At 47.7% G+C, this 27360-nt stretch overlaps 2 protein-coding genes across 2 annotated transcripts in view; both read right to left on the bottom strand.

Moving 5' to 3' along the window:
* Positions 1-6909: 6909 nt before the first annotated feature.
* tal2 (T-cell acute lymphocytic leukemia 2) lies at positions 6910-7251 on the bottom strand. The gene has a single exon (XM_056295629.1). The coding sequence runs from the start codon at positions 7249-7251 to the stop codon at positions 6910-6912; it is 342 nt and encodes a 113-aa protein (XP_056151604.1).
* Positions 7252-11239: 3988 nt separating this feature from the next.
* The window catches only part of LOC130111519 (protein shortage in chiasmata 1 ortholog), a 106713-nt gene continuing 90592 nt past the window's right edge, over positions 11240-27360 (bottom strand). Inside the window, exon 26 of the mRNA XM_056278744.1 lies at positions 11240-11325. Coding sequence (XP_056134719.1) covers positions 11240-11325 — 86 coding nt within the window. The remainder of the gene's footprint in view (positions 11326-27360) is intronic.

Raw genomic sequence — 27360 nt, 5'->3', positions numbered from 1 at the left:
AAAATACCCAATCTTGTCTTAAACATCATCAAGAAGTTGCAGTTTTACTTTCTGTACAATTTTTTTGGTCTAAAGACTTCCTGCTCAGTAAATGTGTTCACCTCCAAATCCCCTGTGTTTTCCATAAAGCATTTAACTGGGTCAATAAAAAGCTGCAAGTCTGGAAAGTAGTTTTCCACCTTGACCGCCCTCAAACCCTTGGTGACCTATAAAAACTTCCTGATTTTCAGGAAAGCATAGCTCCCTTCCGTGTCCACCTGTGTACGAGTGGAAACTAACTCACAGTCACTTTCTTGTGTGTCCTCCTCAGACGAAGAGGAGGGTGACTTTTTACCTTTTGAACCCCTCTTTGCTTTTTAATTTTCCTGTCTACCCTCTCTGGGCTTCCTTTTAATAGACTTTTTTAATTTTATTTCATCATCCAACACCATCTCTTCCTCTTCCTCAAGTACAGACTCTGCCACTCTAACAGCAGTCTGCTGTATTTGCTTCTTCCGACCACAATTCATATCTCGCCCAGCCAATCTGCTACACTCCCCGTTCTCACCGTTTTCATTTCCACCAGCTTCCACCTGTTCAAGTTCTGTCATCTTCTCGTCGTCATCAACTTTTTTAACCTGCCCACCTTCCTCTCCTGCCTGCTCAGTCCGTTCGTCGTCCTTGTGTTCTCTAGCCTCGGTCTCTTTCTGTTCCACCAACCTGGTCTATTTCTCCTGCCCCCCACTCCCCGGCCTCCTGTCTGCCCTGTGCCGTCTCGGCAGCGCCGTCTTCAGCCGGAGATGCGCCGCTCGTGGCGGCATCGAGAGACGAAGGCGGCCCTTGGGGATCAGACCTATCCTCACTCCTGGCGGGACAAGACCTTATTAAATGCCCCTCAGACCCACAGCCAAAACATTTCATCATGCCGGATGTAACAAACACAATGTAGTCAAAACCGTCGATCCTGAACTTAAGCTTCAGATCCAAATCCTCCGCATTATCTCTCAGAATCATGAAACCATGTCTCCTATGAGACCATTTTTATCGGGGACACAAGCTGTCCGTATCTTGCAAGCTCCTTCTCTAAAGCGGCATTACTCATGAACGGGGGAACATTAGAAATGGTGATTCTCGTGGCAGGATTAGCCAGCGGCAGAACGGGAGTCAACGTGTCCTGAATCACCACACCGCTGTCCACCACCTGGTTGGCTTTATCAACACTATGGATAAACATGACCACAGCACTGTTCATCCTGGACGCTGATTTTATGCTCCCATATCCCACATGTTCGCCAACCGCGAAGCAGCCCTCCTCCACCGAGCACGTGACTCCCGGAGCCACTTTAATAGCGTGCAGGCGTGTCAACGTCTCAAACGCCGTCCCTCAACCTCCCACAGCGGCCATATTGCCCCGCTGAGGGCGGTAGCACCGCTACCGGGGGAAAAAAACAACTCCACTTAGACCTGTCACCGGAAAAAAAACTAACAAAAAGACAACAACAAAAAAGCGCATGAAAAAGGACAAGACGGATAGGAAAAAAAACACTCGTTTCAGAAACTCGTTTATACCGAAGCAACACGCTGCTGCTCCGACCTCACTCGCACTTCCGCTCCGAGAGCGAGAGCGAGAGAGAGATGTATGATAGAAAGAAGATAAAGGTTTGTGGGAGAGAGCGGTGGGATATGTGAATGGAGAGTGAACTGAGACGTCCGTGTGTTGTTGTGCTTGTTGTGCAGGAGTTGTTGCAGCTTCACCCTGAAACGTGGGAAACGTGTAAGTGCAGGCCAACGCTGCTTTACCCCTCAGGACTCTTACATGTCTGACCCGGGATACACACAAATACCCTCACGGTGAACGTGTGAAGCCAAGTTTACTTATATAGCCCTAAACCACAGGTACAGTCTCAGGGCTTTTAGTCCCACAGTGAAGAAGACGTACGTCCAGGACGTTAAAACAGACACCAGCCCTCTATCATTACACCCTCGGTTTAGATGAGGAAAAACGACATGTGTAGAAGTATGTATGTATATACGTATACATGTGTATGTATGTTGCCACCGAGCGAAGTGTCCTGTGATGACGTGCGGCAGCTGATTTGGGCTTGAGGCCAGGGTTAAAGGCTGTGTGAATACACAGGGTGGGGGTGGGGGTCCTCCCAGGCTTTAGGACCCAGCGGCATTCTGCCTGTGTAGTTCCTGGGAAACGTCAGCTCCTCTTGTCTGGCCGTTTTAATCTTTAGTCTTGGCACTTTAGCCCCCCCCGCCCCCCTCATCAACATTGTAGATTTCCCTTTTTTTTCCCCATGAACGTCTGTGGAAAAATAAAAATCAGCAGCTGGAATATTGACAGCATACGGACTCCACAGCCCCTCTCTCAGTGGTACACAACATGTAATGGAGAATTTGATTGGCTGAGAAGTGGTGAACAAGAAGTTGGTGGATTTTATGTGACGTAGCCTACGGTAAGGCAGGATTCATATGGAACCTGTTGCCAGCTAGGTGCTGTGGATATGTCACAGGACCCCTTAATTAAGAGTGAGGGGTCTGATTTTTCTTAAGAATCTGCCCCCCCATGACCTCTAACCCTTCTCTTCATTTTAGTTCGGATATTTCTCCTTGATGCTCCCCCCCCCCAACCACTGGGTAAAGGGTTACAGCGTATTGCTTTTTGAAGTAGATATTTGCATAATCAGATTAGGATGCAGGATTGTCAGTGGGCTCCCCCCTATCAGGAGAGTGCTCCAGAGGAGAGAGGGTGCTGTCCATCCAAACAATGGCAACCCCTTCCCCCTCCCCCGCCCCCCCCCATCCTCCACTCACTCACCACCCAAGCCCCTCTTCCAACCAGCCTGCACCTGCATCCCACCCACCCGGCCCCATAGGTCAGCCATGGCTGGCAGTTGACGAGCGGACAGTTATACGAACGCAGCAATGGGGAGAGAGAACGTGAGGGGTTGGGGGGCTGCGGGTTCGGAGGGCGGGGGAGTGGGGGTATCGGGGGTGGGGGGTGGGGAGTCGAAATATTTAAACATGCAGAGTGTGAATTGGCTTTAAGGGGATAAAGAGCTCAGAGCCTATCGGTTGGCACCCAGCTCCAGAAATTCTTTTTCATGGGCGCCTCGGCCGGGAGAGCGAGGGGCTGCCTGCACTGATCTGGCCCATTGTGATAACAGATTCAGACAGCGTGCTAGACGCTGATAAGGAAATATGCTCTCAATAGACGATTACCCACGTACTCAGGGGGGATAGCCAACCAGGCAAATATACTTGGCTAGGGAGACGAGAAGAGCGCAGATTTGTTATTATTCGGGGGCGGGGGGGGGGGTTCATAATCCGGCTGGAAGTTATGGGAAAAGTAATACTCCTACTCCAGATTTGGGTGGTTTCCGTAAACAAAGTGTATCAGCAAAAATGACAAGGCGACGGCATATTTCACAACTCCGACAAGGACAGATGTCAGAGCGTCTTTAAAACATTAACCAGCCTGAATTACACTGTCACCACACCCGTTAGCCCAAATATAAACTGTAGGCCTCTTCCGGTGTACTGTGAACAAGAAGGTGCTCTGGATGTTTTACGTTTTGGATTCAGTTGATAGCCATGAAATCACAGATTAGCAGATTGTATTGTAGCCCACCAGAGGAGAGGTTTGGTTGTACAGCAGTATGACACTGTTAATACGCTGGGGTGGACAATGTGACGGAGTCAGCTGTCGGCCTTCACCCAGTGTGCCCAGCTGCCCTCTGCCCCATTTACACACCATTGGCCCGTTTAACAGCCGGGGCAAAAGGGGTAAAAATCAACCCAAAGCCCTAAAACCAATGCAGTGTTTACTCTTCTTCTCAGCGTGTGTGTGTGTGTGGTTTCGCCCTTTGGCTGACAACTGTTAAACGTTTCCTCCGCCACAAAAGGTCAATTGTGAGTGTAAATGTAGGAAACGCCTCCCTGCCGATGACATCACGGAGAATGACGGACTGAATTTTTTTTTAAAATTTTGGTTAAAATGTCTTACACAATATTTACCAGTAAACGTATCTTTTTTTTTAAATGTGGGGACCGATTAAAAAAGATACGTTTGATGGCAGGACGCGGGATAGGCTAAGCTAACTGCTAGCCCATGCAGACCAGCAGTTCTGACAGTCATCCTGACGTTCGCTTTCTCGGACAGTGAAATTTTTTTATTATATATATATATATATATATATATATATATATATATATATATATATATATATATATTGGATATATGTGTTTTTGTAGTTTGGGTATATGTGTTCTTGTAGTGTGGATATGTGTTTTGGTAGTTTGAGTATATGTGTTCTTGTAGTGTGGATATGTGTTTTGGTAATTTGGGTATGTGTTCTTGTAGTTTGGGTATATGTGTTCTTGTAGTGTGGATATGTGTTCTTGTGTTTGTGTTGCACTGTTGTGGGCCGGGGAAACGAGATTTCGTTTCATTTCATGTGTGCAGGCGCATGGAATGAAGCGGCAAATAAACGCCCCTGATTCCTGACCATGTTTGTACGATTTGAGTTCACACTGACAAACGAATGTAACTGCAGTCAAGTCAAGTCAGTTTTAGTTGTATAGCCCAATATCACAAATTACAAATTTGCCTCAGTGGGCTTTACAGCAACATCCTGTCCTTAGACCCTCGCATCGGATAAGGACCAACTCCCTATAAAAAACTTTAATAACAGAGAAAAAAAAATAGGAAGGAGCCTCAGGGAGAGCAACAGAGGAGGGCTCGCTCTCCCAAGACGGACAACGTCCAATGGATGTTGTGTGTACACAATTTACACAATGCAACATTGAAAGAGGATGAAAAATGAAAGTTCTTGACTGTATTCCCCTCAAACAGTGACTTCCTGACGTTGTTTATTTCAGGATCATCAACAACATTACCCGAGTTGGACAGCGCTGTATTTTTCATGACACTTTGAACCGTTAAGGATCTCTTAGGATAGCTCCATCTGCCCCCCCCCCCCAAGTGGTCAGTGTTTGACTCCAGAGTGACCTGTGATCTAGGGTCACAAGTTAAGCTGTTCCTTGTTCGTCTGCCTGGTCAGTGGTTAGAGGTCAGAGGTCATCCTTGTGTCCATACAGTTTACCGAGAGGTCTTGTAGTGGACAAAACATCGTCAGGGCCCATTCTGCAGAGACTTAAAGAGGGACCTCACCACTAGCCGCTGTGCTTTTTTTTTTCATACTTTTTTTTTTACTTCCCTCTGTCCGCCACCTATCCACTCTGTTGCAGTCAGGGAATGAATGCCTTGCTCAAGGGTGCTTCAGCGACAGCAGTTTAGAGACGGCAAGAGACGAGAGTGCTATGTATTTGCTATTACCTCCAAACCATGTTTTCCCAGCCACTGAGGGAATTTGAACCCATGGCCTTCCAGTCAAAAGGCTGCTCTGGTAATGGGCCACTTTACTGCCTCCACCACGGGAACAACAAACCTGTTTAACCTGCACAGCATATTATGTTGTATAATGTTAGATTTCAAACGTACAATTCATAGAGTGGCTGAGATGAGTTTCCTCCGTAGGGTGTCTGGGCTCAGCCTTAGAGATAGGGTGAGGAGCTCGGACGTCCGGAGGGAGCTCGAAGTAGAGCCGCTGCTCCTTCACGTTGAAAGGAGCCAGTTGAGGTGGTTCGGGCATCTGATCAGGATGCCTCCTGGCGCCTTCCTTTGGAGGTTTTCTGGGCACGTCCAACTGGGAGGAGACCCCGGGGTAGACCCAGAACTCGCTGGAGGGACTACATGTCCAATCTGGCCTGAGAACACCTCAGGATCCCCCAGGAGGAGCTGGAGGGTGTTGCTGGGGAGAGGGACGTCTGGAGTGCCCTGCTTAGCTTGCTGCCATCGCGAACCGACCCCGGAGAAGCGGTTGGTGAATGAATGAATGAATGAGTGAAGAGACTGGCCTGTTTTTTAGTGAATAACAGGAGCACAATTCACAGAACATTTTATTAACAAATATTTATTAAATAAATAGTTGAAATAAATAACATACTATGTATTCACAAGCAAACAAAATAATTTATAAGGAAGGTATTGAAAAGTCATAATCACAACAGTCTTGACAACAATCAGGTCATGATCTTTGGCTATAGGACATGCTTACTGTACAAAATGAGCATTAACTTTGTTCGATGAAGCATACAAAGCATTCAAAGGGGATTTTTAGCTACGCCAAAACGTAGAGTCGCCCAGTTGGGTGCTCAAGAACGATTAACTGAACTTTCTCATATCTACGGGGGACGGTTGAGAGGATGGTCATTCTCACAAGCGATACACGTTTGTCTTAACGGAAAAAATAACCTTGATAAACATGAATAAATACTGGAGAGGTCACAGTCACTTGAGAAACTCAGTATGTTGAAGAAAACAAAACAGAAGTTCTCTTGGCTATTACAGAGCGACTGCAGTCCTCGGCAAACTGGCCGATATCTACTCACATGCCCGGGTGAAACTATTGCTCGAAATGAGAAATTCCTTAATCCCTTCCATTTTCCTCAGCGGCAGAAGCCCTGCTATTGCAAAACTAAATTAGTTCCCAGCAGCAACAAGGAATATTAACACGAAGACATGAAGGGGAGGGGGGGTATTGTATATATCCACATTTTACATATCCATGCAGAACTCTACTGATTCATTTTCACACAGGCTCTGGTGGCTGCAATCACACGCTCAGCCAGAGTAGCACTGGGTCCATACGTATCACACAACATTGTATAATCCTCCACATCAGCCCCCAGTCACAACCCTTGTGACTCAAATGGCAAATTGGTGGTGGGTAAATGCAGTGGGGAAAAATGGGCAAGTCTTGGCAAGTAAGGGGCAGTGGGAAACACTTTCACCCGGGGATGTAAGAGGGTCTACTCCAGTGGTCGGGGGCGGGGGGGACTGCTGGGGTCTGCCACTGTGGTCTACCAGGCCTCGGAGCTGTCGCAGCTGGAGCCGGGGGACGGGGCCTCAGTGTCACTGGCCAGGCCCCATGGCCGGGGTGAGGCGTGGTGCAGGTGCTCCACGTTTCCCCTGAGGAAGGTGAGTAGCGCAGTGGGCGAGTGGGACGCCGGCTGGCCACTCTGGCTCTCCAGCAGCTGCACCAGGAAGTTGATATAGCGCATGGCCAGGCGCAAGATCTCGTTCTTGCTCAGCTTCTTCTCCGGAGGGTGGGTGGGGATCAGCTTGCGGAGCTCAGCGAAGGCGGTGTTGACGTTGTGCTGCCGCCAGCGCTCCCTCGTGTTGGTGAACACCTTTCTGGTCATGGTGCCGGTCGACTAGTTGGGAAGGACAGGCGGAGCGTTAACGTGGCGGACTAGACGTGAATACTGGGGAGTGACCGTGCCTTGGTGTAGCCTCACAGGCAGTAATGTGCAGTGAGGTCCATGGCTGGGTGGGCAGTGAACTATATTTATTTGTGCCGGAGAGAGGCACAAGCAGACTCTGCCTCAGCAGCCTGAATTCCCGAATGCTAGCTTTGGGAGCAAGCCATCCTGAATAGGGCATGCCTTTTATTGATAAAACAACAAGTTTTCCATGTTTTTTTAAATTATTTTTTACAACAATCTTAACAAATTAAAGTAAAATAAATAAATAAATGAATTGTAACTATCATATTTCATTTTTTTTCCTTATTAGCCTGGGTGAGGCACTGCCTACCCTGCCTCCCTTGACTGCACATCACTGCTCACAGGTCAATATCAAATTAAGATGCCCCTCTAAGAAACTGCTGACCAAGTTCCACGATATCAAATATAAAAGTATAAACCTCCTTGTTGCAAAGTGAACCAGTTATACATGTCTGTAAAGATTAGTATTAAAATCAAGTATCACAAGACCCCAGTTTAGAAAACATTACACATCTCCACAAGGCTTAGTGACAAAATCTGAAATTCGTCCTCATGTCCAAAGTCATTTGTAGTGATTTCCCCTGGCTTTTGGAAACATAAAACCTAAAATGGCAATAAATGTAAAGCGTTAAAAAGGCGTCATCAGATGACAGAAAAACGCTTACCTGTGTGAAGGCGCTCGCGTGCAGAGTTCTCACTGGCAGAGGGAAATCTTCTCCTGGTCATCAGCTTCCTCTGCTGCAGTGGTCCAGCGTGTGTGTGCGTGTGTGTATGTGTGTGTGTGTGTGTGTGTCCACTCAGTCCTGTCTTTTCATGCTCTCTCGGAGCTCCGTGTGTGTGAAACGGGGCGGGAGAGAAAGTGAAAGAGAGAGGGAGGGAGGGAGAGAGAGAGACCCATGCATGCTTGCATCCCACATTTTATAGCAGGGGTGAAACCCCATCGTGTGACGTGTTCTGTCGTCACACCTCTCTTGGTCCGCAGCACTGTGCGAGGTGTTAACTGTGGATGGATCGTGAAAGCCAGGCTGAGATAACCCCCCCACCCCAACCCCCTCTCCAACCCACACACACACACACCCCACCACTGTAGGGTGCATTCATCCTTTAAACAAAGAAACAACCTTAGGGAGGTCTCAGCGGACGGTCACGATAACGCCGTGCGTGAATAGGACACTAAAATGATGGCTCGGTCACTTCTGCTTGGCTTCCGGAGAACTCAGGCAACGTCCACAGCCCCCGCGAGTCAGCAGCCGTTGAAGCGTACACGTCTGCACCTTTTACGGTTCGCAGCTTGTTTAATCCTTGAAGGTTGGCATTAAAGGTGACACATAACTGAGACGTCGGACTCCGTGATCCGTCCCTTACTGTTCTGGACACTTGTTCCCTTTCTGCGCCTCAGACATTAGCCATGGACAGCCCCGTCCCCACCCCGCAGTAAAGACCTTGATATCACTGGCTCCACTGCGATTGAATTACACCCAATTGGACCACAAAAGGTAAAAATACCACATCCAGATTGACAGTCGAACAATACGGGTTTTGTTATGACTATGGTAATCTTGTTGAGCCATTCCGAGGGCCACACATAATTTAGAGGAAAATGGGGAAGAACAGCGGGCTTCTGGGTCACAAGCATGAGCACAAGCCACCCCCCCCCTCTGTCCACTCCTTCCCATCCCCTTCCCCCTTTCCTCTCTCTGCCTCCCACTTTCAACCTCCCTTCAGATCAAAAAAAAAATAGTTTAACCAATTGTCGCTGTTCTTTTTACACCCTTCAAGTGTTGTTTCAAAGACGCAGCCTTCCATAAAAGTCTCTCTGTGTGGAGTAGCAATTTACATAATCCGATTAGGGACCGGGATTAGCCCGGGGCCTAGAGAACGGGCCCCGATGGGGGCCTGCCTCTGAATTGGAGCCATTCATGGGCCTTGCTGCACGTCCGAGGGGCTGCACCTGCAGCGGGCCAGGCTCCACGGCACTCGGGGCTGCAACCGGGCGCCGCTGCAAGCTTCAAGTCTGCAGACGTACTCGCGGCAAACCGGCGTCCGGCCCGAGCGTCTGTAGACCGGCCCAGGTAAAAGCACAGCGCTGACCATGATTACGGTGTTTTATCTTGACAGGTCATCCTGTGACTGCACGGGGGAGGGGTTCGTGGTGTTGACCACGTTCCTCCCTCGTTTGGTTTGCATTGCACTTTTTTTTAACGATGTTGTTTGTTGTTGCCATGACAACAGCATCTGAACCAAATAAAGACCCTATCTTCGTCAAAGAGAAAAAAAAGATGTTTCAAGAAGAAAACTACCCCCCCCCAACACACACAATTTTTCCTCGGGTCCCATTGCAGAGAAGCGACCCACAGGTGACATGCAGGGAGGAGCGGCCTGCTTTGAAAGATAACAGCAGGCGAACCTTTTTTACAGCAGTATAAGATGGCATAATACGCAGCTTTCAAAAGGACATCCCTGGTTTAAACAGCCTGTTAATTCCCACAATCCGTCTCCCTTCCTATTCAGCGCGGAGACCAAAGTGTGGCAGGGAGCAATCACTGTGGCATTACGCTAATGTTTACCTAGCCGCCGATGCAGGCTCGCTCGGCCTCAACCGCCTCGCGCTCGGCTTTTGTTCCGGCGGCGTTAAAAACAGGCCGTTTCGGACGCTGTTTTGTTTGGCCCCCGTTTGTGAGAGGGTGCTGAGGCCAGAGACAGGCGTAGGGAGAGGTTTTATAAAGGATCGGGAGGGTTATTGATGGTGGCTAGCCAGCGCACGGATGGCCGAAGGAGGAGGGGGAGGGGGCGGGGAGGTGAGGAGTTGATGCCCCCCGCCAGCGGTCTTTGTCTAGGGATCATTCCTGGGGGAGCCGGCTTCACTCTGCTGGCTCGTGAAGATAAGCACTCTCTCTGCATGCTGAGAGACAGCGATAAGGGGATTGCTGCACTAAATGAAAAAAAAAAGAAAAGAGAGAGAGAGACCTTCAATTTGAGCTGGTAAAGACTTTCAGTTTAGCTGGGAAATGCCCCCCCACCCCCACCCAGCATAACCCCAATGCACACATGGAATTTGTCCCTCCAAACTGAGCACGCTATTTCTAAAAAGAAAAGGCACAGCGTTCATCTATCTGGATGTTAAATCTGACCAGGTCTGCAAAAATCTAACAAGTTTATTCAAAATGAATCACACAATAACCTGTGTTGTTATTACTGCAATCAAAATAATAATAATATAGTACTGTAAATATACTATAAATGCATTTAAATGTAAATACTGTAGCTTAACATCAGATATAGTAAACTCACCATTTTTGAATATATACTATGAACTGAAAAAACATCTATAATAAAGCATAAACGAAATTTACCTCTCGTTCAAAACATTCTTCACGGTTTTCACAAGTGAATAATGGATACACTAACAGGAAAACTGAATTAAATGAAGGAAAGAAAGGACACAAATCTAGCTTGATGGTTAGTGTAGGAGTTCACAGTTTCCCTTCAGGCTGAAGGACAACAGGGTTTAAATTTTACTGCCATCTCGGCATCCCCTTATTTACTTCGGTCACAGCATCCAGGCGGCAGAGAACAGTCGCAGTACATGAAGATGCCACTGAGGCACCGCTGAACTGTACAACCAGAGAGCACATACTATGTCTAAAATATTCTACCAGTGTTAGAAGTTTACAGACTAACAACATTTTGGTTCCAAAACCGCCGCTGTAAACAGTTCATTTAACACTTTAAACTAGTTACATTGGGATAACAGCAAGTAAATTCATGGGGGAATTTAACTCCAGGAAAACTCCAACTTAACAGTTTTGCATTCTTTTGTTTTGTCGTTTTCAAAATCAGGTTGTTTGACGGTACACTGTACTCTCAATGTAAATATAGTCCCCCAGGCTGCAAAGATCCATGTCTAAAAAAACCCGAGCCTTGTCTGTCCGTCCCTTCTACCAGGTACCGGCTCATAACTCAGCCTCGTCTTCTTCACTGGTGGTAGTACTGCAAAAACACACAAAGACAAATACACATTAGAGAATCAGCTGTAGCAGAGTGTGGTTTGAGGATCAGTCGGAGAATCAGGAATGGCCTGGCTTTGCAATGCAGTGCACCTGCATTCAACTAACCCGTGTGTGTGTGATTCAGAAGGGACGGCATTGAGCAGAGGATAAACACACCAAGGATAAGGGCAACAACAGTAAAGGTCTGCCATTACTTACATTAATGGACTGCAATCTGCAGAACAGCGTATAATTTTTGATGTTTGAGAGGTGTGTTGGAACTTTTTTTCCATTGTAGTAAACTTGTCATACTTCCTCTTTAAAATACGTTTGTCATCAATGTATAGTTTTATATTAGAAAACGATGTTTTTACACATGCTCTTAAGCGGGCCTACAGGAGAATGGAATGTAAATGACGTAAATCAGAATTGGAAGTTTTCTACCTATCTTGGCATGAGTGTTTATTGAACTACAAGCATGCTTTATCTGCTGCAAAAGCAGTCTATCTCTCTCGCTTCATATAGAAAACCATCTAGTATATGAACCTTTTCAATCAGCTTTCAGGACCTGTCACTCCACTGAAACTGCTCTGACCACAGTGGTGAACGATCTTCTACTCAGTATAAACTCTGATTCCACTTCTGTGCTTCTACTACTGGACCATAGTGCGGCCTTTGATACCATTGATCACTGTACACTATTAGACAGAATAAATTGCAATTTGGGTGTCTCTGGTTTAGCTCTCTCTTGGCTTAAATCCTACTTATCTGGAAGAAGACGTTGTGTCTGCTATAATCATATTACATCAAAATTCTGATATTAAATATGGCGTACCTCAGGGCTTGTTTCTTGAACCTCTACTTTTCTCTCTTGATATTTCACCTCTTGGCCAAATTATACGCAGTCATGGAAGACATTTCCATTGCTATGCGGATGACACTCAGTTGTATGTGCCTCTAAGGGCTGATGATCATACTGAAATGACTAATTTAAAGACCTGCTTAGCTGCTGTGAAAAAATGGATGTCACTAAATTTCCTGCTTTTAAATTCGGATAAAACTGAGATACTAGTTGTTGGCCCTGCTAGACACTGACACCAAATTGATCAAGTAATGAATTAAAGAATGAATGACGATTTATTTCGAACATGTAAACAAGCAAGATATAACATACAGATAATCCATTGCCAATAATCTGAAGTGATCGACAAATCCACACATCAAACTCAATAGATTTCCATATACATCAGTTTATTACATGTTCGAAAAGGAGTAGGAGGAAGTATACACTTATTTTTTCCTAGCCCTTCTCACCTAATCTTAATTTAATTCAGCTATACATTACAAAAAGGAAAAGAAAGACACATAAAAAAGACATATATATATATTATATATATATAATCCATAATATGTATGTATATATCCATCCATCCATCCATTATCTTAACCGCTTATCCTGCTCTATAATATCTCTATCTATCTATCTATCTATCTATCTATCTATCTATCTATCTATCTATCTATCTATCTATATATCAACACAGATACAGGACAAAAGTTTTAATGCACTGCATATGATATAAGTTGTTTCCTGTATCCGTGTTGATATTCCGCTCCTCATTAGTTGAGCACTTACAATACCATTGACGGTTTCAGAAAAAATTGGACGGTTTGGAGCCAAAGCAAGAAGCAAGAGAGATAAGATTGAGATGGCTTGGACATGTGTGGAGGACAGATGCTAGGCATATTGGGAGAAGGATGCTGACTATGGAGCTGCGAGGGAAGAGGAAAAGAGGAAGGCCAAAGAGGAGGTTTATGGATGTGGTGAGGGAAGACATGCAGGTGGCTGGTGTGACAAAGGAAGATGCAGAAGACAGGAAGAAATGGAAACGGATGATCCACTGTGGCGACCCCTAACGGGAGCAGCCAAAAGTAACAGTAGTAGATATATAATTGTATATATGTATTGTATGTATTATATATGTGTATATAATAATATATATAATTGACAGTTGATGATTGCTTATGGCATGAAACAGGCTTGTGCTGTCTCATAAAGAATTTACTTGACTCACTGGATTATTTTGCTCCTTATTTGTTGAGCACTTTCCCTACCGTCTCTACCATTGAGTGTTTCTTTTAACAAACTTTATGTGTATATATATACACACACACACACACACACACACACACACACACACACACACACACATGCACACGCACACATTACATGTACAAAAGTATTGGGACACACCTCTTAATCACTGAATTCAGGTGTTTCATTCAGACCCATTGCCACAGGTGTATAAAATCAAGCAGCTAGCCATGCAGTCTGCATTTACAAACATTTGTGAAAGAATGGGTTGTTCTGAAGAGCTCAGTGAATTCAAGCGTGTTACTGCCATAGGATGCCACCTTTGCAATAAGTCAGCTCGTGAAATTTCTTCCCTGCTAGATAGTCCACGGTCAACTGTAAGTGGTATTATTGAAACGTGGAAGCGTTTAGGAACAACAGCAACTCAGCCACGAAGTGGCAGACCACATAAAGTCACACAGTGGGATCAACGAGTGCTGAGGCACATAGTGCGTAAAAGTCGCCAATGCTCTGTTGACTCAATAACGGCAGAGTTCCAAACTCCCTCTGGCATTAACACCAGCGCAAAAACTGTGTCGGGAGCTTCATGGAATGGGTTTCCATGGCCAAGCAGCTGCATGCAAGCCTTACATCACCAAGCACAATGCCAAGTGTCGGATGGAGTGGTGTAAAGTACGCTGCCACTGGACTCTGGAGCAGTGGAAACGTGTTCTGTGGAGTGATGAATCACACTTCTCTGTCTGGCAGTCTGATGGACGAGTCTGGGTTTGGCGTATGCCCAGGAGAACGCTACCTGCCTGACTGCATTGTGCCAACAGTAAAGTTTGGTGGAGGAGGGATAATGGTATGGGGTTCTTTTTCAGGGGATGGGCTAGGCCCCTTAGTTCCAGAGAAGGAAAATCCTAATGCTTCAGCATACCAAGACATTTTGGACAATTCTATGCTCCCAAATTTGTGGGAACAGTTTGGGGAGGGTTCTTTTCTGTTCCAGCATGACTGTGCCCCAGTGCACAAAGCAAGGTCCATTAAGATATGGTTGGGTGAGTTTGGTGTGGAAGAACTTGACTGGCCCGCACAGAGCGCTGACCTCAACCCCATCGAACACTTTTGGGATGAAATGAAATGGAGATTGCGAGCCAGGTCTTCTCGTCCACCATCAGTGCCTGACCCCACAAATGCTCTTCTGGATGAATGGGCAAAAATTCCCACAGACACACTCCAAAATCTTGTGGTAACCCTTCCCAGAAGAGTAGAAGCTGTTATAGCTGCAAAGGGGGGACAAACTCCATATTAATGCCTATGGATTTAGAATGGGATGTCATAAAAGTTTCTGTCGGTGTAATGGCCAGTTACATTTCACGTACTCCAAAATGGCTGAGAGGGTTATTGCATTGTGACATCATCCACAATAGCTCGCTGGAAAAAAGAAAAACGATGGAGGTGCATTCCCCGTGCCAATCCCGGACAATATGACCCCCTGTGGTCATATGTCCTCCCACCGACCCCGTATTGGCACGCCCACCGGAAGCGCTATTCCTCTTTCCATCTCCAACTAAATGAGATCGGTCGATGGCTGTTTCTCTCTCGCTGGGACCAAGAGTAAAACTGCAAATACGCAAGTAATCTAGTGATATACTGGTATATTAGATACTAACTTATAGTTAGCTTACCTTTTATCACCAAGATGTTCGTTAATCCGGTCGATGTGGCCGGATTCTACGCTTGGTGCGGGTGTGTTAAACCGGCGACGCTCCGATGGGATCCCCATCCGGACTGTGTCTCCCATATCCCGCATGTTCACTACACGGGCTACTTGAGGGATGTAGACCGTAATGAGGCCGACTGCAATTTCTGTAAAACCATCAGAGGATCGGGGCGCCAAAGGTGGGCTGCCCTGTACCGTCAAAGATGGGGACTTGCAGATCCCTTCGCACCTGCTAACGAGGCGGCTAGCATGGTGCTACCTAGCTATAGCCATGGGGCGGAGGCTAGCAACATCCCTCCGATGCTTCCTAGCTACAGTCACGGGACGGCGGCTAGCATTAGCATCCCTCCGGAGCCAGAGGCTATCCCACCATCCGGGATAGTTAGAGAGGACTGGATCAATGAGATCCTATCTCTCCCTGGTGAATCCGTGGCATGTTATTCGGCGGGTGCGGAACCCGAGGATTCACTGCCTGAGGAAGTAGACGATCAGGGCGTGGAAGACGACCAGCCAAGTTCGTCTCAACCAAACAAAGATGGCGACGCCATGCAACGTGGGTCCGAAACATTCCTCGCCAGTTTCCGCAATCTGTTCGCGCGAGCAGTCAAGTCTGCCGACATCGTTACCGAGCCGGGCAATCCTCAAGATCCGGTGGTAGCCGATTTTCCACGAATGGCAGAGAGGGTCAGGGACTCCACTCTACCACCTTATCCTCACATCGAACGAGCGTTTAAGCGGGCGGAGGCGGATCCGCTACTTTAATCGTCCTCAAAGTTCAGTCAGAAGGGGGTTGATGTCTTAGCAGTCGAGGTTAGGAACCTCAACTACAAAGACTGGAAAATTCCGCAACCAGAGAGGGACGTTTTATTATCAACCCTAACACCAAGGTGGGGTCTCGCGATACTCCCAAACACCTTTCGCAGTGGGGCCAACAGGTGGATCGTTACGCGTGTGATGCATGGCACGCCAGTACACGCGCAGCTGGACTCGTCTCAACGGCTGGGATGATAACGGCGTACATGCGCAAGCTCTGCAGCCTATCAAACGTCGAGCAAAGCAAAGCCGCCATCGCTACAGCAGGTATCGACGGGGCCGAGTTCGGTGACGTAGTGGCCAGCGAAGCAGGTTGTGAGTACATCTTGGAAATGGAACGCATAGCTGACTCCCTGGGATCGCTGCTGTATTCCATCGCTCTAGAGTGCGGTTCTAGCGCAGCTGCCTCCACCCTTTCGCGCAGACGTCTCTGGCTAGAGACAGCCGGGGTAAAAGAGGAATTCTGCAAGGAGTGGATGGCCCACTCCTGCGCAGGGAACCAGGGCCTGTTTGGAACGACCCCGGACATTATCAGCAAATACAAGGCCGCCCAGGCCGAGCGCGAAACCTTGCACAAGGAGCTTCTCCCGATGATGAAGAACCCGCCTACCCCTAAGCCCGCGGTGGGCAAAGGGCAGGGGGACAAGCCTGCGCGCAAGCAGAAATGGAGAGAGACTTATCCAAAAAGAGGTGGTAAAGTGGGGCGCGGGCGTGGACAGGGCTCACGTCCAAACTCCCAGTCTTCCACAGATCCAGCGGCCAAGGCGGCCAAGCCGGACAGCACAGACACTTCCAAGAAGGGAGCTGCCAAGTGACGTGTTTCGGCAGGATGTTACGACCCACACCAACAGACTGATTCCAGAGCCGTCTCCGGCGATATAGACGCTTGTTCAGGGGACACAGCGTGCGCAGGGCTAAACACTGCGCCTTTTATTTTGGTTTCTGATGCACAGTCTACTTGTTCTATTCCAAAGGTTGTGAATGTGAACAAAAGTTTTTATGTTGGTGATGATGGTGACTGCGTTTTAAAAGGTTTGAAACGCAAGTCTGATTGTCTGTCTGAATCTTTAGGTAAAGATGATGATAACAATGTAATAACATCCCTGCTGGAAATATTGGATAATAATGACATGAGCGCAAATGAGCCCCTGGGAGGGGACTATGATGCGACAATGTTTAGTCTCTCTGATGGGTTAAATGGTAATTTGGAAAGGTTCAAAACGCCAATTCCCCCATCTGGGTCTCCTTTACAAGGACGAAGCCCCCCCATGGATGCAGGGCATGGCGGGCGGGGCTTCCCCAGACCCTTTACGCGCAACTTACGCGCGCTACCTGAACAGCAAGGTACAGGAGGCAACGAGACCTCTGTCACGCATGTTACACAAGTGGAAGGAATTGGTCCCGTCGGCTTCTGTTTTGGATCAGATAGCCCACGGACACCAAATCCTTTTCGAGAACGGTATTGTACCCCCGTACTTGGGAATAGTGCATACGGAACCGGGGTCGGTGGCCGAAGCACAAATCCTAGACAACGAACTCACAGAGTTACTCTCGAAAGGGGCAATCACGGTGGTTCCTCCCCTAGAAAGAGAAGACGGGTTTTACAGCCGTTACTTTCTGGTCCCGAAGAAGGATGAGGGCATGCGCCCAATCCTAGATTTGAAACCCTTCAACAAGTATGTAGAGAAGGATAGTTTCAAAATGCTACACACACCGGTTCTGCTGTCAATGGTGACACAGTCCGATTGGCTAACTTCGGTCGACCTAAAAGATGCTTTCTATCATTGTCCGATTGCGGAAAGACACAGAAAGTATCTTCGGTTCTGTTATCGGGGTCAGTGTTACCAGTACACATGCCTCCCGTTCGGATATCGCCTCTCTCCTCTGACATTCACAAGGTGTGTGAAAGCAGCGCTCGGAGTGTTGATGCGCAAAGGTATGCGCTTGGCATGGTTCCTAGACGACCTGTTGGTGTTGGCCCGGTCGCCGGAACAAGCAATACTCCATACTCAGGAGTTGATGGAATTCATGGAGTACATGGGTTTCACTATCAACATAAAGAAGAGCGCGCCATGGCCTTCGTGCCAGGCAACGTATCTGGGTCTGAGTTTGGATACGGTATCCATGCGCGCAACCCTTACGCAAGAGAGATGGCATTCCACCAGGACCACGTTAGCACATTTCGTCCCGGGGACATATGTCACTTATCGGATGATCAGGAGGCTGCTGGGCCTTCTGGCATCGGCTCACCAAGTTGTTCCTTTAGGTCTGTTGTTCATGAGGAGACTGCAATTGTGGTTCGCAGTTCACTTCTTGAAATACGGCAACGAACGCCGGTACAACAACCATCTTATCCTGGTCCCGCGCGTGGTAGCGCAGGACCTAGACCACTGGAACAGAGCCTGCGTGGACATGTCTGGGGTCCCTATGGGCCCCAGGGGACCCGAGGTAACGATTTATACGGATGCGTCCCTCTCGGGTCGGGTGGCCATCCTTGGCTACAAAACAGCGAGAGGAGTGTGGCCGTCTGGGGAGAAGGTCCACATCAACGCGCGCGAGACGGAGACGATTTGGCTGGCTATCCAGCATTTCGCTCAGGATCTCGTAGGCCGTCACATACTGATAATGACAGACAGCATGATGGCCAAGGCCTACATCAACCGCCAAGGCGGTATGAAGTCCAAGCGTTGCAGAGAGTTGGCCATGCAAATTTGGATTTGGGTCAACAGCAACGCGCTATCAATCAGGGCGCTTCATGTTCCTGGGAAGGACAACGAAGCAGCGGACATCCTCTCGAGAGGCGGCCCGCATGCGGACAATTGGAGCCTCAACCCAGCCATAGTGGCTATGATCTGGGAGAGGTTCGGGGTAGCTCAAGTGGATCTGTTCACATCGAAACTCAATTACAAGTGCCCTCGTTGGTACTCGATGCTCCCGTCCGACCTAGCGCCGTTGGGGGTCAACGTGCTTGGACTAGATCCATGGCCCGAGGAGATGCTTTACGCATCCCCCCGCGCAGGTGCCTCCTAGACCTGGTGGTCAAGTTCGAGCGCACAGGGGGTCGGTTAGTTCTCGTGGCCCCGTACGAACCGAGCACCCCGTGGTTTCCGCGAATAGTGCCCTGGATAGTAGGCGAGCGGTTCGACGTCCCGGAGTGGGCGGACGCGCTCACGCAAGCAGGAGGGCTGCTACGGGAGGGCCCCTGGATAGGAGGCTCCCGATTAGCGGCGTGGATGCTTACAAAGCCAGGCTCTTAGCTATAGGACTTAGTGCGCAAGTGATTCGTGTCATCTTAGCGGCGCGTAAAGACTCCACGTATTCCAGGTACCAGGGGTACTGGAATCGATTTGACCAATTTTGCGCTGAACGCGACATGGACCCTTTGTCAGTAGGGATTGGCCCTATACTGACTTTTGTGGAGGTCTGTAGGAGTGATAGACTATGGTCTTTCTCCTCGGTCAAAGTCTGTGTATCGGCTCTCACGTTCTTCCGGGGGGAAGATCGAGGGTAGCACGGTTTTCCCACACCCGCTCATGACGCAGTACCTGTTGGGTGCTAAGAAGCTCTCAGCTAAGGAGCTTACGAGAGCTGAAACTTGGGATGCTTCCCTTGTTCTGCGCGCACTAGAGAAAGATCCCTTTGAACCCATGTCTACGGCAGACATGCGTTATGTCTCGGCTAAGCTGGCTGTGCTCTTGGCACTTACCACCGCAGCGAGGGGTTGTGAGCTCACTGCACTCACCATCAAGGGGATGGTGTTTTCTGGTGATCTGATGGTCACGCTCTTTACAGACCCCAGCTTCATGCCCAAAACTGTGTCTGTCCTGACGAGTAGGGCCCCGGTGGTGATACACGCGTTTCATCCATCACCGGTGACTAGGGATGAGAAACGCTTGCACCTCTCGTGTCCTGTATGGGCTTTACGCATTTACATGCGGCGCACAGCAGATATTCGTAGGTCTGACAGGCTGCTGTTGACCTACAGAGTGAGCAAACCAGGTTATGCCCTTTCCACCCAGAGGCTAGCACACTGGCTGGTGGATGGTATTACGGAGGCGTATACCAAAGCGGGTAAAACAGCTCCTAAGCTGAAGGCGCATTCTACCCGAGGGACTGCTACGTCGATAGCTGTGTTGTCAGGTATCGACTGGGAGGTCATCCGCCAGGCGGCGGTTTGGAGTGGTGAGACCACTTTCTTACGGCATTATTACCGGCACGTTAAGGTGCGGTCGGTTGCCGACGCTGTTCTGGAGCAGGCCTCTTAGGATGCTCTCATCAGAACGCGTACCCCTTCCCACCAGGGGTTTGAAGGGTTCATTGGACGGCTAGGGAACGGAGGCACGAATCCTGTCGTTGTTCAATGCAATAACCCTCTCAGCCATTTTGGAGTACGTGAAATGTAACTTTGGGTTCGCGAAGCGAACCCTAGTTATATGAACAACGACAAAATGGCTGAGAATAGAGCCGTTCTCCTCCTACCCGGGCCACAGGTGTGGTGCTCATTCAGTTGGAGATGGTTCGACTTACAAAGAGGAATAGCGCTTTCGGTGGGCGTGCCAATACGGGGTCGGTGGGAGGACATATGACCACAGGGGGTCATATTGTCCGGGATTGGAACGGGGAATGCACCTCCATCGTTTTTCTTTTTTCCAGCGAGCTATTGTGGATGATGTCACAATGCAATAACCCTCTCAGCCATTTTGTCGTTGTTCATGTAACTAGGGTTCGCACACTTTTGTACACACACACACACACACACACACACACACACACACACACACACACACACATATATATATATATATATATATATATATATATACGTATAAACAACCCAGATATCCACTTGGTGTCATATAAAGGAAAACGAAAAATGTAATTAGGAATGTTTGGAGATATATACAACTTTAACAGTTAACACAACTCTTCATCATCCCTATAGGGCTTGAAAATCAGACCTTTGTACTTCTTCTTGAACTGCGTAATGTTTGTACTTTGTTTGAGTTCCATACTCAAACTGTTCCACAATTTCACCCCACAGATTGAAATGTCCATGCTCTTCAAAGTTGTTCGAACACATAATTTCTTGGAAGTTTAATTTCCCTCTCAAATTATATTCCCTTTTCTCTATCTGAGAATATTTTTTGTATATTACTCGGTAGTAGATTGTTTCTTGCTTTGAACATTATTTGTGCTGTGTTAAATTCTTTTTTCTTTTCCCTCTGTCGATCCCGGGAGGGCTGCAGACTACCACATGCCTCCTCCGATATATGTGGCGTTGCCAGCCGCTTCTTTTCTCCTGACAGTGAGGAGTTTCGCCAGGGGGACGTAGCGTGTGGGAGGATCATGCTATTCCCTCTAGTTCCCCCTCCCCCCTGAGCAGGCGCCCTGACTGACCAAAGGAGGCGCTAGTGCAGTGACCAGGACACATACCCACCTTCAGCTTCCCATCCGCAGACACGGCCAACTGTGTCTGCAGTGACGCCCGACCAAGCCGGAGGCAACATGGGGATTCAAACCGGCGATCCCTGTGTTGGTATGCAACTGAATAGACCGCTACACTAACCGGACGCCCCTGTGCTGTGTTAAATTCTACGAAATCCCTGAACTTCAAGGCACTTGATTTTAAAAATAGCTTATTGGTGTGTTCACAATATACTACATTATTAACTATCCTTATGGCTCTTTTTTGTAGCATATATAATGTTTGTAGGTTGGTTTTGTAGGTGTTACCCCACACCTTCACACAGTAGTTCAGACATGGTAAAATAAAGAAACAATACAGAGGGTGCAATGATTTATGATCCAGAATGTGACTTGCTTTTCTCATGATTGCAATGTTCCTTGCCAATTTTGCTTACACATAGGTTATGTGAGGTTTCCAGCAGATTTTGTGGTCTAGTATCACACCTAGAAATGTATTTTCATACACTCTTTCTAGCTGGACATCGTTAATCACAACTTTTACTTTGGTATTTATTATTTGATTTCCAAACAAATAAAATGTATTATTATCATCATTATTATCATAAACAACATAAAGTTTGTTTTGTCCAGATTTAAGAATAATTTCTTTTTGTCAAATCACCGTTTAAATTTTTCCATTTCTATTGTGGTCACCTCCAAAAGCTGCTGTAAATTCTCACAAGAACAAAATATATTTGTGTCATCAGCAAATAGAGCAAATTTCAGAATTTTTGATATCTTGTATATACCAATTAAGTACAGAATGAAAAGTTTTGGACCTAAAACCGACCCCTGGGGTACACCACAAGTAATATCCATGCATGAAAATGTATGGTCACCTATCATTACAAACTGCTGTCTGTTACTTAAATAGCTTCTTAGCTAATTCTGCACCACCCCTCTGATACCATACCTTTCAAATTTGTCTACTAATCTATTGTGGTCAATACCACAATAGATTAGTAGACAAGGCTAAAGGCTTTTTTTTTTAGGTCTCTAAATATTCCCACAGCAAACTTTTTTTGTTCTATGCAATTAATTATTTCTTCAATAAATTCAATGAGCGCCAGAGATGACGATCTGTTTTACTTTGTACACTGGAAGGTTGGGCATCTTTCCCAGCACCACGTAAGGGATAGGACTCCACCGACTCTCCAGTTTGTGTCTCCCTTTCAATCCTAAGTTCCTTAGCAACACCCTGTCGCCGATATACAATGTCTGGAATCCCACTCTTTTATCATAGGACATCTTGTTCCTTTGGTGAGTCTTATAGGCAGCTTCAGAGGCAAGCTTGTAGGCTCTATGCAAGTCGTCTTTCAACCTGGCTACGTAGCGTGAATGGCAACCCTCAGCTTTGCCATCAGGTGAGGTGCCAAAGCACAAGTCAATGGGAAGCCTTGCCTCTCTGCCAAACATTAAGAAATAGGGTGAGTACCCTGTAGCATCACATTTGGTACTGTTGTAGGCGTGAACCAAGTATCCAATGTGTTTGCTCCACTGCCGTTTCTTCTCACAGCCCAGGGTTCCCAGCATGGAAAGTAGAGTTCTGTTGAATCTTTCAGGCTGCAGGTCTCCCTGTGGGTGATACGGAGTGGTCTGTGATTTTCGGATTCCCATCACCTTCAAGAGCTCTTTGATTAACTGACTCTCAAAGTCTCTCCCCTGATCTTAATGAATTCTTGCTGGTAGTCCATAATGTATGAAATACTTGTCCACCAGGATCTTCGCGACCGTCTGCGTTTTCTGATTTCTGCTTGGGAAGGCCTGAGCATAGCGTGTGAAATGATCTGTGACCACCAACACGTTGCTAATGCCTGCAGAATCTGGCTCCATGGACAGGAAATCGATGCAAACAAGATCCATAGGTCCACTGCTCACAATATGATGTAATGGCGCTGCTCTATGACAAGGGGTCTTTCGGGTGACACACTCTCCGCAGCTCTTTATGTACTGCTCCACATTCCATGCCAGTTTAGGCCAGAAGAATCTGCTCCTCAACAGGTCTGTAGTTCTCTCTATGCTAAGGTGCCCCAGATCATCATGTGTGGCCTTCAGCACAACTTCTCTGAACTCTTTTGGTAAGACGAGTTGAGTGAGTTCTTCTCCGGAGGGCTGCTTGCTTAAGCGATGGAGTAGTCCATCTTTCATCATCAGCTTCTCCATCTCTTTTTTGAGACGAGACAGTTCTGGACTGGATCCATTCTCCTCAGACCATTTGCCTTGTTTTACAGCTTGTATGGCAGATCTGATGACTGCATCATCTTCCTGAGCTTTAATCAGTTCCTGCTTTGACATTTGCCCTAATGACTTTAACTCTAAGTGTGTGGGAAAAGCATAAATGTCAGGCACACAATCAGGAGAAGCTCCCAACTGGTCCACATATCTTGGGGGACTGCTCACGGACCCAGGGATGCAGATTCGTTTGCAGATGGATCTCACACCAGTCTGTGGAATGTTCTCCCATTCCTCTGGACTTTCATCAGGCATATTCCTTGAGAGCAGGTCTGCATCTATATATTGTGTCTGCCAAGTCAGTACTGGACATCAAGTCGTAGGTGGATAAGGCAGAGAGCCATCTGTGCCCTACAGCGCTGAGCTTTGCAGTCGAGAGCATGTAGGTGAGCGGGTTATTGTCCGTACGTATGGTGAATCTGGCCCCGTACAAATAATCATGAAATTTATCCATGACAGCCCACATAAGGGACAGACACTCCAACTGGTGAATTGGGTAGTTCCTTTCTGATGTTTTCAGCTTCCTGCTGGCGAAGGCAACAGGCCTCAGACCCTCACTGTGCTCCTGATAGAGGACGGCGCCAAGCCCTTTTAAGCTGGCGTCTACATGCAGGACGTATGGCTTGTTGGGATCTGCAAAAGCCAACACAGGTGCGTGGGTCAGGCAGTAGATAATCTTGTGGAACACCTTAGTGCAGGACTGATCCCACCTCTCACCAAAGGGCTCAGACTCTTTCAGGTAAGTCTTTGTGTTCTCTTTGTCTTGCTTCTTACCCCTCTGGGTTGGGGCATAGCCTTTTGTGAGCTCAGACAACGGTCTGACAATGGCTGCATAGTTGGCTATGAATCGGCGGTAATAGCCGCAGAACCATAAGAAGAATTGTAGAGCCTTCAGGTGTGTGGGCTGTGGCCAATTGGTAACTGCCTCTATCTTGGCTGGGTCAGGCGATACTCCGTCGCCCGACACAATATGTCCAAGGTATTTAACCTTTGGCAGGCAGAATTGACATTTGTCAACTGAGATCTTCAATCCAACCTCTGCCAGACGATCAAGGACTTTAAGAAGTCTCTCTTCATGCTCTTCCAAAGTTCGGCCAAACACAATCAGGTCATTGAGGTAGACAAGGACCTCGAGCAGGTTCATGTCACCCAGAGCCTTCTCCATTAACCTTTGCAAGGTGGCTGGAGCTCCAGTTATCCCCTGCGGCATCCTCTCGAACTGGAAGAACCCCAGTGGGCAGATGAATGCCGTCTTTTCCTTGTCTTCCTCGGCCATGGCAATTTGGTAATAGCTGCTCCTCAGATCAAGTACAGAGAACCACTTGCTCCCTATCATTGAATCGAGGACATCATCAATAAAGGGTGTTGTGTACTTATCTGGGATTGTTCGGCTGTTCAACAATCGGTAGTCAATACACATTATGGTCCCATTCTTTTTGCGAACTATCACGATCGGGGATGCATAGGGACTACGAGACTCCTTGATGATCCCTGCACGCAGCAGTTCTTGGAGTTGCTTTCTCACGTCTTCAAGATCAGCTGGAGCCAGGCGATGGGAGCGCTCCCGGAATGGCTGTGGATCTGACATCCGGATCGTGTGCTCTACTCCCTTTGCCAACCCAACATCCCATTCGTGTAGAGAAAACACCTGGGACCTTGTGGATAACTTTTGACGGAGTCTTTCTCTCCACTCCTCTGAGCCAGGTGAGTCTCTAGAGTTGATCAGCTTAGCATCAAACTCTGTTGCAGCTGTCTTGGATGGTGTGAGGGAAATGACTGCATCTGTCTGACATATTTGACCAATAACTGTTCCCACTGGTATAACGGTCTCTGTCGAGGACTCATTCTGAACCAAGATTCTGAAATGGTTGATGTTCACTTCTTCACTGGGCACCACCATGGGCTGAAGTAGCACACCAGCTGGGAGTGGAGCTACAGGCGACGAGTCCACCATTAGGATTTCTTTGTCAATCTGGCGTTTGTACTCGACTTTGCAGATTGCACTACAGTCACCACCAGGAGGTAGAGTCAGTGGGCCGGGGCCTTGCCATGTCACACAGCCAATATCATCCTCCTCTTCAAGGGCTGCTACAGTGCTGGGTGGTGTTAGCTCTGTATCTCTGTAACATACTTGTATCCCCAGTGTCTGGGTGATGTCAATGCCATTTTCTTTACATTGCTGCACAAGACGTCGGAAGTGACTGGCATTAGTCCCAACAATGACAGGAGTCTGGTCGGCGGTTCGAGGCTTGGGGCAGATAAGAGCAAGGGCTGTCACAGTCTGATCAGCACCTGCAACTTTCACCGGATATTCAAAGTCGACCACTACATACCCACGGTAGGGGTAGCTGAGCTCAGATTCACTTAGCCCCCACAGGGCTAGACCAGACACTGGGCGTATTGGGACATCAGACAGGTGAGTTTGATACCAAGACTCGAAGATAATGGTGACCTGAGAGCCACTATCAAACAAGTCATCACAACCATGTCCATTCACCTTCACTGGTACGATGCTGGGTGGGCCAATCAAGCCTTCAGGGATGCCAGCAGGCCCTGACGTGGTAACCGCACTTTTCTTGACCTCACAGTTAACTTTAGTGGTTGTGGCATCGCTAGACTGCCGTTTGTCTTTTGTCACCTTCAAAGTGTGGATTAGCTTCTTGATAACTTTAGCTTGATACTCAGGATTGTGGCACTTTGTAGCAAAATGTCCATTCTCACCACACCGATAGCAGAAATTCTCCTCTGACCTTTTTGATGCTCCTTTTGGGGGGGGGGGGGGTGGAGACCTGTTCAGAAGCCTCCATGGTCGAAACTGCAACTGTAGCATCTTGCTCAGACATCTTGTTGTTAGCTTTCTGTTTTAGTCATTTCAGTTGTTTTTTCAAAGCAGCCATCTCGGTGTCCTGCCGGTTCTCTGGGCCAGATGGTTCACTCCTGGGTGTATCCTCTATGTAATCATCTTTGACATGGGCTGAATTGGTCACTACTGAGGCAACCATTGACTTTAGCTCTTTTATTTCAGCTTTTAAGCTCTGGATTTCAGCTTGCCTTATATACACTTCTGGATTAGCATGTACTTGGTGTACTGAGGCACTGAGCCTCTTCCTAGAAGCTTCGTACTCTTCCTCAGCACGAATCTCAGTCAAAAGCTGCAGAAAGTTTGGGGGCGCTGCCTTCCTTTCTCTCAAGCGCAGCTGGATCAGCATCAAGTCTGAGGCTGTAGCACCCCTCAGCAGTTGTTCCAATCGGGCTCTATCCATGTAGCTAGCAGGGAGGCCACTTCTTTGAATCACCTTAGCTAGAGACCACTCTAGACGTCTGAGGAAATCTGATATCTTCTCTCCTTTTTGCTGTTGCATCAATCGGAATGCGAAGTAGAGATCATCTCCAGACTCAGCACTTCCAAAAGCACTTTCGAGGGCTTCCAAGCACTCCTTTGGGCTGGCATCAGGGTTGGTGTGCCGCACTGCCTTTACGATTAAGAGGGCAGGCTCTTTCAAGCTTCCCATTAGTCTGCGTCTTTTCTCTCTCTCAGAGCATTCAGTCTCCTCCACCATAAGCTATGCTTGCTCTAGCCAGTGGTCAAAAGGTTCTTCATCTGGTGGGGTTGGTAGGGCTCCTGAGAACATACGTAGTCAACAATAACTCCTACCATCAGCTGTTTTTGATGTCTTGTCCAACAAATCTCCGACGGCGCAAAGGATGGATTCAGTGGAACTAGT

Source organism: Lampris incognitus, chromosome 1, assembly GCF_029633865.1.
Source record: "Lampris incognitus isolate fLamInc1 chromosome 1, fLamInc1.hap2, whole genome shotgun sequence".
Taxonomy (NCBI): Eukaryota; Metazoa; Chordata; class Actinopteri; order Lampriformes; family Lampridae; genus Lampris; species Lampris incognitus.
The sequence above is the reverse complement of the archived record's forward strand: the minus strand, read 5'-3'. Positions and strand labels throughout refer to the sequence as shown.